Source organism: Eumetopias jubatus, unplaced genomic scaffold (assembly GCF_037043125.1).
Source record: "Eumetopias jubatus isolate StellerSeaLion01/CBP00866 unplaced genomic scaffold, mEumJub1_p1.0 scaffold_5, whole genome shotgun sequence".
NCBI classification, from domain to species: domain Eukaryota; kingdom Metazoa; phylum Chordata; class Mammalia; order Carnivora; family Otariidae; genus Eumetopias; species Eumetopias jubatus.
Window position 1 is genome coordinate 49,712,886 of NW_028274811.1, and position 15,946 is coordinate 49,728,831.

General features: G+C 32.9%; 1 protein-coding gene across 5 annotated transcripts in view; it reads left to right on the forward strand.

Moving 5' to 3' along the window:
* The window catches only part of TRAPPC13 (trafficking protein particle complex subunit 13), a 39,394-nt gene extending 23,996 nt beyond the window's left edge, over window positions 1-15,398 (forward strand). For 2 of the 5 annotated variants that reach the window (XM_028123867.2, XM_028123870.2), the window contains exons 6-13: window positions 1,528-1,600; window positions 2,916-2,960; window positions 6,061-6,078; window positions 8,024-8,157; window positions 9,669-9,867; window positions 10,988-11,088; window positions 12,907-13,057; window positions 13,181-15,398. In XM_028123867.2, coding sequence (XP_027979668.1) covers window positions 1,528-1,600; window positions 2,916-2,960; window positions 6,061-6,078; window positions 8,024-8,157; window positions 9,669-9,867; window positions 10,988-11,088; window positions 12,907-13,057; window positions 13,181-13,288 — 829 coding nt within the window. In that variant the 3' untranslated portion in view covers window positions 13,289-15,398. The remainder of the gene's footprint in view (window positions 1-1,527; window positions 1,601-2,915; window positions 2,961-6,060; window positions 6,079-8,023; window positions 8,158-9,668; window positions 9,868-10,987; window positions 11,089-12,906; window positions 13,058-13,180) is intronic. The other 3 variants (XM_028123868.2, XM_028123869.2, XM_028123872.2) reach the window with 3 other exon arrangements.
* The last annotated feature ends 548 nt before the right edge of the window (window positions 15,399-15,946 follow it).

Here is a 15,946-nt window from a genome sequence, read left to right on the forward strand (position 1 = left end):
TTTTTCAGTCTTCTACTTAAAATTAATTACTTAGGGCCTGTCATTTCCATTAGAGTATGAGTTCCATGAAGTCGGCTGTATCTCCATGATCTACCAGAGAAGAGTGGTCAGCATTTGTTGAAATAGAGTTTATTGAAATTTATTAAATTTTTATTGTATTTATTATAATGATTAAATTTTATTAAAAACTTGGTAAGTTTATTGAAGATTATTAAATGTTTAAAAACCTTTTAGAGAAAATGAGTCTTTTGTAGAATTAAATAGCAAATAATGACACGGAACTCAAATCTAAATCTGGCTTCAAAAAACCCATACCCTGCTATACTGCTTCCTACTGTGAGCACTTGAAAGCAGTTACTGTGTTTTTGATCAACTCTGTATCCCTAGTACCTGGCTTATGTACACTTAACTTATAAAGGAGAAATTGGAGTTCCTGTAATGTCACCACAGAGTGTAACCACTATTAAAATATTAATATACGATTTTCTAATTTTTTATGTGTGTTTATATAACAGATTTGTATAAATAATTTAAATAATATTTTTCAAAATTTTGATCAGATCAAGATGGTTTTATCTTTCCCAGTGCACTGTGAACATTTTCCCACTTGAATCAGTGTTCTTTGAAAACATTATTTTTAAGATAGTTTTATATTATATTCTTGGACCATATACTTTAATTTGTTTACACCAGTGTTGGACTTTAGATTATTTCTAGTCTCCTGCTATTATAAATAACACAGTGATGAGCACCTTAATATTTCCTGTGGTAGATTGCTTGTAGTGGGTTTACCACTTTTTTTTAAGATTCTTACTTAAGGCTTGTTTTCTAAATCTCTTATAACCACTAGCAGTGTAGAGTCAGTTTCTCTAAACCCTCACCAATCATGGTAACACCTGTAAAGAATTTTTTCCAATCTTAAGAGGTAGAAAAATTGTATCACGTCATTTTATTTCTTTGACTTGTGAGGCTGAACATTTTCACATTTTTGTTAGCCATTTATGGTACTGTGATCTATCTATGTATCCTTTTCTCCTATTTTGAGCAAGATTCTAATGTTTTGCTTACGAGATTTCATTTTGTTAGAAGTATTTTATCCCATTTTGTCTGCTTTTTGTTTTAATGTGGTTTTTATTTATTCAGTTTATAAATTTATAAGACTCTTTTCCTTTCCATTGCCCATTTATATTAAAGTCTTTCCTCATCCTAGGATTTTTTTTGAATTTGTATTTTTTTCTTCTAATTTATATGAACACTTAATTTGTACATTCAACTATTGGATTATTCTGGGATTTGTTTTGGAATATATTTCACCATGGTATATTTAATTTTGCTAATCAGAGCTTTCTTGTTTATGGAATTATATTTTTGTCTGCTAAAACTCTTTTTTTCCTACTCTAGGCTCATTTGGCTTCACTTTTACACCATTGGTATTAATATTTTCCAAATTTGTGAGTAGAATTGAGGTGTATTAGATTTATTATTAAACAAAATCAAAGATGATTCAAAGATACCTTTCCATTTCAGCTTGGTGTGTGCAGTGAGCTATACAACTCAGGGTGGAGAAAAAATGTATTTTAGAAAATTCTTCAAATTTCAGGTATTAAATGTGACAATGTAAATGGTTTTTAGATGCCTTTTTTCCCCCTATGAAGTTATTCCTATTAACTGCAGTGGAAACAGGCTCCAAATAAAGCAAGTAGCTTCATATGTTTGGATTTGTCATATTACTAGAAATCTAAACTCAGACTAAAGTAAAAGCAGAGAAATTATCATTGTCAGTGTAATATTTCACCTGAAGTTTTTTTTGTTTCTTTATTTTTTTTTTTTTTTGTAATCTCTGTACCCAGCAAGGGGCTCGAACTCCCACCCCCAAGATCAAGAGTTGCACACTCTTCTGACTGAGCCAGCCAGGCACCCCTCATTTACGGATTTTTATCCATAAAAAATTGTCCTCTTTTTATGCCTTGACAAAACTCACAAGAATAAACAAGAGGGATAAAATGAGTGTAAAGTCCAGATAAATTAAGTGTAAATCATATCAAATTTCTAAAGAAATATTTAAATGAGAGATAATTGACTTGGACTGAGTGGACCAAGCTTCCTTCCGGTATTCCATGAGTCACCAAAGTTGTAGGTAGAGTTCTGTATTATACACAGTTTTCACTCCATGATTAAAAATAGTTAAAAACCACTGGTTTAACATAGGCAAGTATATGCGAGAAGGGATGAGATGACCATATATAACTAAATTAGATCTAGATATTATGCTATATATATTTTTCATACCTGTTTTTAAGTGGAAGAAAAAGTACTATAGGTAGGAATAAATACATACATATATACATACATACATACATACATAAAATGTACCCAGATTTATTTTGGGGCACCTGGCTGGCTCATTAGGTGGAGCATGTGACTCTTGATCTTGGGGTCTTGAGTTCAAACCCCATGGTAGGCATAGAGATTACTTGAAAAAACAAAACTTTCTAAAAAAAAAAAGGAAAAAAATTTTGCTATTGCTTTGCTGTATTGCTAAGATTTTGCATGCCTTTTAAAAGAAAATAAAAGATTTGTCCGCTTATTTTAATAAACATTTTTGTGGAATACATAGAGAAAAATACATAAAATACATGTATTCAGTTTAGCGAAATATTATGAAGTAAACACACATGTAACTCATGTGACTGTCACCCAATTAAGAAATGATGGTTGTCTTTTAGAAATGTATTTGAGATTGTTTGGTTTTCTTGTTGTTTTTGCAAAAATGTTGCATAGCTATTAAAAAAGCTTTTTACAATTAAAATTGGAAAATGCCTTTGACAGATTTAAGCCCTGTGATTTAAAATAAATAAACAAAAATAAATGGTCAAATGATAATCTCCTCTGATTGATATGCTTTATTCAACTAGGTTCTCAAACCATTGGATGTGAAAACCAAATTTTACAATGCAGAGGTAAGTGTTCAGCACTTAATAGGAATTCAGATTAAACAGTAAGATCTTATTTGACTAAAATTCTGATGTATTACATTTCATTTCATGTTGAAGTAAATTGCTGAGAGGACTGAATTATTTGTGAAAAATGAGCCTAAAATTCAATCAGAAGAAAATAATTTCATTGTAGATCTTTTAATCTGCTGTTTTTAAATTACATAGGATCAGTATATCATGAATTTTATTCTTGTTAATTTCATGATGCTTTCACCCCCTTTCATTAAATGATTGCCCTAAGCTTCCATTTAATGATTATTATTGCTGTCTAAAACATTAGCAATTTGTTAAATATTTACAGTGTGATTCTGATACCATAAAAAATTGAAGTAGTCAATCTAATCCTGCAAAAATTATTTAATATTCTTGGAAAATACTGATAAATAGAGCTCAGGAAATTAAATTCTTTGTCCTGGGAAATCAGTGTGTCAGCTGCAGTTTGGTTCTTAAGTTCAGTGAATGGTTAGAAATACTTTTTGGGAGAAACAAGTTTGGCAAAAATAGAAATATGGTAACTTTTAGAGTAGAAGTTTATCTTCTATTCGAACAAAAGAGGTAAAATAGACTTTGCCATAGAAGGTTTTATTGTTCAGATTTCTTTTTTAAAATTCTACTTAAAAAAAATAAAATAAAAATTCTACTTTATCTTGGCTTCTAGAGTTCCACAAAAAGCAGATTTCCTAATGGGCCCCTTACTCCTGCAAAAATCGTATCTTTCATACCACAGTGATAAATTAAAAAATATTAAAATACAGTATTTTGAAGTAAAAATTCTGTCTTTATTACTCTAAACCAAATGATCAGAAATTTGTAGTACCATGTCAAATTTGGTATGTATTTTTACCATCAGCATCTGAGTTTTTATTCAATGTAGTTTGTACTACAACTGGGCATACTAAGAGGTGTCTAAGATAAGGAATCTGACCTGCAGTAAAGCAGGAAAAAAGAAAAAAGTGCATAAAGTAATTAAACTACCTAATATAGTATATATAGTGAATTTGAAGTACTATAGGAAGTCTGGGGCTGAGATTTTACAGTACTCTTCAGAGAAGATGAGAAGGGGAACTGGAGTGGAGTCTGGAAATAATAGATGTTGGAAACATAAAAGTGTCAAAGCAGTGAAGGCATTACAAACAGAATTACAAATGCACATGGAATATTGAGTACATAAGTGAAGAATATACATATTTCATGGGAGGATACAGTCTCATCAAGGGGATTACTAGATGTTTAGAGTTAATATTTCAGGGGGTAAGGGAGGTGCCATACTACATGTGTGTTCTGCCTTTTTTGTTTTACTGGAATACTTTTGATTAATTATAGTATAGCTATTCCGCTTATTGAATTTTAAGTGGTCTTAATTTATTATTTTGCTGGGAAAGAGTTCATCCACAGTATGAAGGAAGATAGATAACTATTCTGCATGAATACATATGTTTGCAAATTAGAAGCCAATAGGGCTATAGGAGGTCTTTTTCTTATAATTGACTCTTAGGAAGGCACATATTAAACTCTTTTAGGTTTTCTTTGCTGCAAATGTGTCATGGTACATTAAGATACTTGTCAAATAGTTTTATAACACTAATATTCAGAGTGATTTTTGCAGTTTTTTAAATTACTAATTATTCCATGAATAATATTATAAATGTGATATACTCCCCAAAAGGAAGGGGGAAAAATCCCCACAATTCTACCACACCTAAAGAATAATGGGCTTTTCATTAATCCATGTTCTCTTTCAGATTTTAGTCACTTATGTTTAATATTGGTTTTTTAATCATAGTAACAGTTTGCTGCTTTTTTCAGTTAACATTATAAGTAATTTGTGAAATTCTGAACCTTTGAAAATAGAGATTTCTTTAAAAACCAGGAGTGAACAAATAGTATTTTTAGGGTCTCTAGGATATTCAGTATTACTTATTAGGCAAACAAATACTATTCAGCCTGTAGGACCAAGCAGATTCTGTTGACCCCAACTAGAAAATTCAGGTAAATTATAGGAGTTCACAAACCACACTGATACCAGTAGGTGATGTTTATTACTCTGTGCCATAGTTCTTACACATTGACTTTTATTAGCCCCACATTTGTCTCAAACATGTTTTTTTACACTGTTTCTAATAATTCTAGTAATACGTGAATCACTGAAAGGAAAACAAGTTTTATGAGAAACTTTGTTGTAATCTTCTAAAATAGGAAAGAAGATTGGTGACATTAGCAACTAGGATTCAAACATTGGGTCACCTGCTGGGAATAGGGCTCCATGCCAGGTACTAGAAAGAAATAAATATAAACTGGACATCTTCCCAATCCTCAGGGTACTTAGATCTAGTGGAGGAGACAAACATGAGAAAATTGCAATGCAAGCACCACCTCGTAGATCATAAAGTATACTTAGACTCTGGGAACATCAGAGGTGAAAAAGTATTTTTAGCAATGGGTTGGACAAAAGAGGCAACATTTGAGATGAGCCTTGATAAATAAGTAGCCTTAGAAGTAAATATGAAAAAAAGACAAACTATAAAATATATTAACAAGAAAAGAATAAACTCTCAGTTGTCTGATGTGGTCTAGCCCAGCATTTCCTGAAGAGTAATGAATGGAACTCTAATCACTGAAGATGCTCCTTAAAAAAATGCTTCCATTAGTAGATAAATTTAGGAGAAGCTGTACAGTACAGTGTATAACTACTCTGATTGTGGAGGAGAGTGTGTAACCATCCTAAGTAATCCATGAAGAATTGCAGTGTAGGTAAAGAATTTCTAGAACTAGAAAGGCATGCAATATACCTTTCTCACCCAAATGTATCCTTGAATATTTGCTCCTGTTTAAATATTCACCTAGAATGTTCTTCTCTGTTCGTTTAACCATAGCAGTTTCACCTGTTTAGAAAAATGATGTCATATTCCTTTGTTACTTTGTTTACTTCTTTGTTTTACTAATGCTGTCTTGTTTAGAAAATTAAAAAAAATGCAGAAATGCATTTTATTTTAAAGTTAGTTATTCTTTTTCTTTAACATTTAATTCTGATTTTTCTAATTTTTCTTTTTTATTTTTCCATTAGAGTGACCTCAGTTCTGTGGTAATTTGATTTTTTATTATAAATTTATATGCTTTTCTTACCACTTTTTGACTCTGCCTAATTAATCTCTGTTTACAAAACATAGTGGAAAAACAAAGTTAGTTGTGAATACCACCTATTGTGACTTTAAAAGATGTATCTAATTTGTACTTTTTATATTATATTGATTATCTTCCTCTCTGGGGAAAAATTAAATTGAAGATTAAATTATATTGAAACAATTATGCTCTCATTTTTAGTGTTTTTCCTTTGGGTGTTTTTTAAAAGAGGCATGTTAACCTTGTTAAAAATAGCCTTGGAATTTTCAACATTTTCCTATAAGATTCTTTACTATACTTTAATTCTTGGAGGTAAACTCTAGTTGAAATTTATCTTCAAATGCACAGTGGTTTTAGTTTTATGTCTGGGTCAGGTAAAGTTGGCCCCTTGACATTAGTAAACAGAAGAACCTCAAATGTCCCCAAGTTGACTAAAGTCATATATTCAAATTTCTATTTAATATACGCAGCATTTGCTTATCATATATGACTTACATAACAACATCAACTGCTGTAGCACAGAATTCTTAATCTTTCAAGTGTCAAATTACTTTGTACTAACTGTTCAAACTAACTTAATTTTCCATTATGCTGCTTTGTTTTTCTTTCATTTTACCTAAGCTCTTCCTAAATTTAAGCAGAAAATTGCATTTTTAAATTTGAAATGTGGGCTTGTGGTTATATTTTTAAAAGCAATGGATTGATGGGATATATTTACCTTTTTTTTTTTTTTGAGAAAAAGCAACAGGATAATGCCTTTAAGTGGCACATTCTTTTAGACTGATAAATCATTGTATTTCAGTTTTCATTTGAGCACATGTGCCAAGAACTAAAGAATCTGTTTTAGTTTAGATGATAATACATTACACTATAACTTCATCATTACATTTTTGCAAATGATTTCCATTTTCCTGGATTTAATATTTAAAATGTTTATTAGTGCCAGATTTCTTGGGTCATATTTTATTTTTTTATTTCCGTATATATATTACTCTGAAACTTTTGAACAAAATAATTATTGAATATCCTTAGTGTGTCACTTTCTATATAGGTTTATTTCGAAAATGAACCAAGTTCTGTTACCCTTCACTTATACACAAAAAAAGCCAAATCACATAAAAAGGATGTTTAATATAAATAATCTAAATTTAATCCCTAAATTTAGGAAATAAAAATTTTATATAAAAGTACATATTTAAATTACCCACTCATTAAAATATTGCTGAATAGCATTAGTTTTCAAATCTAAGGCTACAGAATACCTTATGTTTGATTTAGAAGCTCTATGACTGTCAAGTATAATTCACATACATTTTTTAGCCCTAAGTGTACATTTTAAATGAACCAAGAAATCACTAATGACCACTAACAAATTGCTTTAATTAAAAAGTTAAATCCTTTAAGATTATAGAATAGACTGATTATTCACTGTACTGGTGGTCCCTATACTTCCTAAACTGAAATAATATGACCATTGAAAACTGTATTATGATAGAATATATAATATATGTTATATTAACATGTCACTGAAAGGATAGGTACATAGGTATATTCATCTTACTAAATGGCATTTTAACATTTTAATGACTTACTAGAAGAATTAGGGTATCTGTGAATGAAATTCCAGTAAAATAACTATTTTTGGATGTTGATACAAAAAGTATTACAGTTATCCCCCATCCATTGTTTGACAAGTTATCAGTTAACTAACACTTGACTTTGCCCCTGTTAATTACGTTAGGATGAAGATTTCTTTTCTTGCATTAATTATGATAACTTTGATTTGCAGGCATGAACTAATCACAGTTGTGGTTAATATTTTTTCTTCGTATAGATCAGATATTTTTGTTGAGGTAAATATTTTAAATACCATTACACTTTGGTGGATATTTTTTTCATATCCTCAGACTGATGAAGTATTTCTCGAAGCCCAGATTCAGAATATTACAACCTCACCCATGTTTATGGAGAAAGTTTCATTGGAACCATCAATAATGTACAATGTAGCAGAATTAAACTCAGTCAGCCAAGCTGGAGAATGGTAAATATGAATTACAAAGTGTTTCTTTTTAAGTATATGAACTTTTCTAACACTTTTATTCTTGGATGGTTTGTAATTTGTATTTTAATTAATAGACCTTATTTTTCTTAGGGAAGTTTTTTTTTTTAAGATTTTATTTATTTGAGAGAAAGACATGATCACGAGCAGGGGGTGATGGGTAGAGGGAAAAGCAGACTCCCCACTGAGCAGGGACACCCCCCCAACCCACCCCCACCCCCCGCCATGCCACTGGATCCCAGGACACTGGGATCATGACCTGAGCCAAAGGCAAATGCTTAACCGACTGAGCCAACCGAGCGCCCTCTTAGGAAGTTTTACGTTCACAGAAAAATTGATCAGAAAACAGAGTTACCACATGCCCCTCCCTCTACTCATAGTTCCCTTATTATTTACATCTTGTTCTAATGTGGCACATTTGTTACAGTTGATGAACCAATATTGATAACTTTTATTCATTACAGTCCATAGTGTCCATTCGGGGTTCACTCTTTATGTCCTACATTTTGTGGGTTTTGACAAGTGCAATGACATGTAATCACCATTACTGTATTACACAAAATAGTCCCAGTGCCCTAAAAATCAACTGTGCTTCACCCATTCATTCCTCCCTCCACATAAAGATAACAAAGATCCTAGCCATTTGCATTTTATGTTTTGCTGTTGGAAGCACTCAGTCTTTTAATTTTTATAATTCAGTGAGGTAAATCTGAAACTGTTCATCCTTTCCTGCAAATGATAAAATTGAGGCATGGGAAGGAATGATGGAGAGGTTAGAAAGGATAAAGGTGAAGGGTGAGTTTTAAGAATATTCTGTCAACATTAAAAGGAGTGGGCACAGGAATAGATCTAGTATTCTACAAAAATGAAATACATATGTCTTTCTGTAGGTGATTTAAAAGAGGAAGAATAAATAAATATAAAGTTGACTTTAATATGGATAAGAAGGTAATAGCTGGAGAAAGTACCTGATTTCATTCATAAAGAATGAAACATTTACTTTTTATCTTATTATGATGGTTAAATTCAGTAAAGTTTGTAGCCTTCCAAATCCCCCCTGAGGACAACAGTAACTTTCCAGTCTTCCCCTGATCTTTTAGTTCATTTAAAAAATGATCACTTCCTTTACAATGGTATGTTTCTTTTTCCAAACTATTTTCTTTGAATTATAGAGAAACGGGACAGAATACTTTAGGTTTTGATTTCTGTTGCATTTTTTCAGGTAATTGATACATATCCAGTATTTTAGGTAATATATTGCATTCTATTATAAGGAACTTAAAGATTTTCCCTGTCACCTGAAAAATTTAAAGAAAAATAAATCCTCTCAGTTCAAGTCCTTTTTCATTTATATTGAAACCACTGATCTGTTCTATTGAAGATATTTGGATGGTAAATCATTCAGTTCCTGTCCAAAGGAACAATCACAGCCATGGTTTTTCTTTTAAAAGACGCTAGAGAATTTTCTCCATCTCTCTCTCCACCCCTCTCAGTGTAACTACGTTTGGGTCAAGAGCATATTTGCAGCCCATGGATACACGCCAGTATTTGTACTGCCTAAAACCCAAGAAGGAGTTTGCAGAAAAAGCAGGCATCATTAAAGGAGTAACAGTAATTGGAAAATTGGATATAGTGTGGAAAACAAATCTAGGTGAAAGGGGAAGATTACAGACCAGCCAACTTCAGCGAATGGTGAGTCTAGAAAAAACGGAGGGGGTTTTGGTGTTTGGGGGGCAGATAGTTAGAACAGCTTAAATTTTCCTAGGTGCATCACCAAAAATCAGCACTATAAAAGGCATTAATATTATCCATAAATAAGAGAAACAAGACTAATAATTTTACTGATCTCTAGGTAGAAACTTGGTATTGAGATGAATGAAAAATGTTCAAATGTTAATTTATCCATAATACATGGATTGTTACTCTACCAAATTAAATTACTGCTCACCAATTTTTCCCTCCTGTGGTATCTCATGCTCACTGTTCATCTGACTTCCACTACGTTAAAGGTTTTTTTTGCAAGGTCCTGATACTACATTCACCAACTCAGTTCATACTTTTTTAAAGACTTTGGGAATCTGAGTTGTCTGAAATTCAGAAAGTGAGTCCTATTAAAGTTATCTTATAAGCATTACTTGAATATTTTTACCTAATTTCTGCTCTTAAAGTAGGGATGGCTACAGTCCTTTCTCTTGTGCTAGTGAGAGTATGCTACAGAATCTTCCCTTTATACTGAATATTAAATATTGTGATACATTCTTTAAAAATTACTCTTCTTTAACTATATCAGGTAATAAGTGGGGGGAAAAAAGATTATCACTGAGCCTATTTTAAAATATAGCCGTTAGCTATCATCTTGCCATGGATATTCCAAGCTTTGATGTTTCTATGGTCTCTTGTGTATGAACATGTTTGTTTATTTTCCTGGATCTTTTCAAAGCAATCTTACTCTATGTGTTTAGGCAGTAACCTTATCTTTTTAGAGTTATGTATATATAAGCTATAGGATCTTTCAAAAGCATCCCTTTAAGATCAGACCTATTGAAATTTCTTTACTATTTTACCTATTGATCCTTGCTGAACATGGAATAATCATCGCAAACACAGCCAGGGTCCATAGTGTTGTTCCACAGGCAATAGCAGCAAAAGAAATTAGAACGGAGAACAATAGAATGACTGGGAAGTATTTTCTCCAAACATCAGCTTGGAGACGCACCAGCTGTTGAGGAGTGATTGTGCTAGTGGGGTACCTTTATTAAAGTGGAAAGGTTTTATAATAGATGTATGTTAACTCTGTTGCTTTTTCTCTTAGGCTCCAGGTTATGGAGATGTTAGATTGTCTTTGGAGGCAATCCCAGATACCGTAAACCTAGAAGAACCTTTTCATATTACCTGTAAAATAACAAACTGCAGGTAATGGCGGTGTTTGTGGATGGGTGTCCTTTCCTCCTCGCCTACGTCACAGAGAATTAACGTCTTTTGAGGATGCTGTCTTAAGTCTCCTCTTGATGTAAACCTCCTCTTATGTTGGTGTTGAATACTGTGAAGTCCTTCATCTGGTAGCTGTATACATTACATTTTTTGAGGTCCTACTTTGTTGGGCATTTTCTTTATTTATTTCATTCATGCATCGTACCCTGGGAGGTAGGTACTAGCTATTCACATTTTATGCAAGAGAAAATCCAACTTAGAGGTGATGTGACTTACTCAGGCTGAGAGAGCTAGAAAAGATGGGGCCAGAATTTGAAACCAGGTCTATTTGGCTTCAGAGTCCATGCTGTTTCCATTGTTTACACTTCCTCACACTTCAGATTACTAAAGCATGAACAAGTTACATTTTTATGGAATAATTATAGATTTAATGTAATTAGATTTTTCTGAATTATACTTATACCTGAACTGTATCTTTAGCATTAAGAAAGTAAAAATTGGTTATGAACTTAATACGAGGGCTCAATCAATCATAGATTGGAAAATAGGGCCTTGATAACAGAGTATAATCTAGCTGTTGGACGCAAAGAGCACGGGGCTTTGAAGCCAGAAAAGCCGAGGATCAAATCCCAGTCCTATCACTTGTAGTAAAACTCCTATTATTACTTGTTGGGGCATTTTGAAATTATTGCAGTGATGAATCCCATCCCATGTAATCTGAATATATAATCTTTTAAAATTCCATTTCCACTCCAACTTTATGATACAGGAAATATTTATCCTTCAGAATTACAAAAATACCTTCCTCCCTCTGAAGCTAGCGATCCTCGCATGCAGCTATCATTCCTTTCTCTGTCCTAGCAAATTTTTATATACTTTTTTAGTGACATTCATAGATTGCTATATAGTCTCTCCCGCACTAGATTATGCATTATTCAGCAAAAGGGATCATGTCTTACCTACCATTGGAAAAGCATTGCCTGCCACATCATGGAAGTTCACTAAACAGCAACATGCACAGGGTGAAGACCCTGTGTGTATAGGTGTGCTTTTGGATTTTTTGTTTGCTTAAATTTTTTGAGGTATAGCAAATCAATTAATGGCCAAAATGAGGAGCCAACTAGGAGGAAAAAGAGCTAAAAACAATTGAAAGTTGCCAGAAATGGTGGTAGAGCAGATAATTTACTTTGAGCCTTGGTTATTTAAAAAAAAAAAGTGTATACTGTCATTGAAAGTGTTTTTTTTTTTAACATGTTTAAGCCACACTGATGATATCACTTAAAAGCAGAAGCAGTCCTATCATGTGACCAGTGAACAAACCTGAATAACATTTACCTAGAAATCTTGTCATTTTCTGTGTTATCTGCATGGTAAAGGAACATAGGTTAAATAGTAGAAAGACTCAGTTTATCTTTTTCTTTCCTGTAGAGTACCTAACAGAAATAGGAAACATAACAACGAGATTAGACACAGATGTCTGGAAGTCTCCCAGAGAAATGGCAGAGCTGTTAACAGATCAGCACCAGGGAGCCAGGATTCAATAATAGAACCAGAAGGCTTATATCCAGTCAGGCAGATCAATCTCAGCACCACTTTAAACCCTAGAAGATGCCATCTCTTTTTATTTCCCTGATTCTACCTTAAGTGAAATAAAAATGACATTACAGCTTTCTATTTCTGATTCTGCTTTTTATTCTCCTGGATACCCTGAAAACAAATTCACTGCCACTAGTGGAAGAAATACCAAGTACCGCTGTGTGAAAGGAACAAGATTTATTCCTGTCTTTCTGATTCCTCCAGCAGTGAAAGGACTATGGATCTGGTTTTGGAAATGTGCAATACCAATTCTATCCACTGGTGCGGCATTTCAGGAAGACAGCTTGGGAAGCTGCATCCTAGTTCCTCCCTCTGCCTTGCCCTCACTCTGCTGTCCTCAGTACAGGGACTGCAGGTGCGCGCTCTTTTCAGTCATTTCGGTATCTGGGGACTATTAACCCATGGGCATTGACTCTCTACATTTTCTCTGGTAATTACCAATGAATGAAAATTCATGCCTCTGTCTTTCTCTCAATAGAGTGTCTCCGGCTTAAGACTAACAGACACGTTCTTAAAGAGAACATATGAATATGATGACATCGCACAGGTCTGTGTGGTATCTTCGGCCATTAAAGTGGAGAGCTGAAGAAGATTTCCAATGTTATGCTTTTCATTGAATTTCACAGAACTTTTTGTATTTTTGTCACCTTTGTGAAATGATCAAGTCTACAACAAAAATAAGTACCTATTATTTAAATTTCTTTTCTGCCAAAGTTAAAATATTAAATACTTGTGTTGAAAAGAACCATCTACAGATTTTATCTCGTGAGTTACATTCTGAATGGACATTTGTACATTTTCTACACTCAGCCTATTCCATTTTTAGATAACCATTGGACTTTGTTCTCCAAAAGCTCTGTATTTGAGGCTGTTTGTCCCTAGCAAGTATCTGGAATGGGGGGTTAGCAAACATTTTATGTAAAGGGCCAGATACTAAATATTTGTCTTTGCAGGAAATGTGGTTTCTGTTGAAAATACTCAACTCTGCTGTCATAGTGGGTCAGCAGCCAGGAGGCAAAAAGAGCAGGCAGTATTTACAGAAACAGGCAACTGGCCAGATTTGGCCTGTAGGCCATCATTTGCTGACCTTGGTCTAAAAGATACAGTTGTTTAAAACTTTCGACTCTTATACTTTATTTAAGTTTCCAATTAACCCCAGTTTTTTTCCTAACTCCTCAGCAGAAAAAGCTTAAGACAAAGGGAGTAGGGCTCATGTAACCTTATATTGCCAACACAGTATGAGTTCTCCTCAGTTTTCAGTTATTCTGTTTGTATGTACCTATGTTTGTAGTTACATACTAACCTACATGGTCTAAATTTCAGTTACTAACAGCAGATCAGAATTGGTTTAATTTCTTGGATTGTTGATTACTCTGTTAACTTTTAACTAAGAATCCTGATAATTTTCTAATTCTAAGCCAAAAAGTCCTGGTTTGTTTGTTTTTTCCACATTGAAAAATAAGCCCCTTATTTTCATAAGGCATGTTTAAAGGATTTCCACCTCTGCTATTTGATTTTGAACTCTACATCATGTATTAATACTATAAGACTGTCTCTGTATGTAATCACAGTGATTTACTTATTCCAGGAACAAAAGAGTAAGAAAGTTAAGATTGTAAACAAGTTTGCAACATGAATATATAAGTTTCAATATTTTGTAAGGAAACCAAAAGCTTATGCTGTTAAATAAAAGCTTATTTTGGTAAGTTGAAATTCAAGGATGTAAATATAATTGCTTAAATGTTAGAGTGCATTAAGTCAAATATAAAAATTGGTTTTTCTTAAATGCATAATTATTTATTGCCATGACAAATTATTTGGTCCAGAGTAAAGCTATATTCAAAATGAGATTTGCCCCTTAAGTTGCACTAATAATGAAATATCTGTGCAAAATAAAGTGCAAGCAGTATAAAGCTGAAGTCTGTGTTTCTTCCAGAATGAGTAAGGATGATTGAATGATAAGACTTTATATCCACTGCACTGTGTATTTCGATTGTTTTTTTAAGCATCTTGTCATGCCTGAACCTTCTGTTTCATTGTTCCAGATTTTAAAAGTAACATAATGGTCACTTGGAATCTGCTATATAATTTGATTTAATTAGAGTCTCTTTTTATGATACATATTGCCCATTCTTTAAGTAAAGGTTAGATAATGTCATCTTAGGATCTGTTTAAGCCATATTAGAAAAATTAGATAAACAGTTTGGCACATTAAATGAAAATGTCATTTGCATAAAAGGGACTTTTTAAGTTTTCCATAGCATCATGACAGCCACAGCTATTACAATGAAGTGTGGTTAACAGAAGCCAATCATTCCTAAGTAGAATGTATATAAAGATTTACTTTCATGTCCTCTTGTTCAGGACAAGCCAGCATAGTATTTGGGGCATCCCTTAAATTTTAAGAGTAGCTAGCACAATCCAACTGCACAAAACTTCCTTGAAATAATTTGCAGTGATTCCAAAGTGATGAAGGTATACGTAGATTGAATTTGTTATAGGTGGTATATCAACCAAGAAACAAACTAGAAAGTTGAAATGGAAGGAATATACCAGCTCTTCATGTAAAAAGAATGGCTTACCCCAACTATAGATATTAGCAAATCAAGACATTGTTTTAAAGTGTTTTTTCTTATAATGCCTTTGTCTGACTTTGGTATCAGAGTAAATAACTAAATAAAATGAGTTGGAAAGTGTTTCCTCTTCTTCTGTTTTCTGAAAGAGATAGTGTAGAATTGATATTATTTCTCCTGTCAATGTTTGGTAGAATTTACCATTGAAATCATCTGGGCCCGTAGCTTGCTCTTCTGGAGGATATCTGTTTCTTCACTGAGCTTTGGTAATTTTTATCTTACAGGGAATTAATGTTTCATGTAAGTTGTGCAATATATGGACCTAGAGTTGGTCATTATATTTTCTGATTATCCCTTTAAAGTCCGGAAGGCTGTGGTGATACCCCTTTCACGTCTGGTACTGTTGATTTGTATTTTCTTTATTTTCCTAGTCAGTTACCTAGAGGCTTACTAATTTTATTGATCTAAAAGCATTTTAATGCACTCGAGATAGTTCTGCTAGAAACTTTTTCTTACCACTGGATAAAAGTAGCTTTTTTTTTTTTTTTAATTAAGCAAGCTCTATGCCCAGCGTGGAGCCTGAACTCATGAACTCATGACCCTGAGATCAAGAGTCACATGCTCTACCTACTGAGCCAGACAGGTGCCCCAAGAGTAGCTAATTTTTTAAT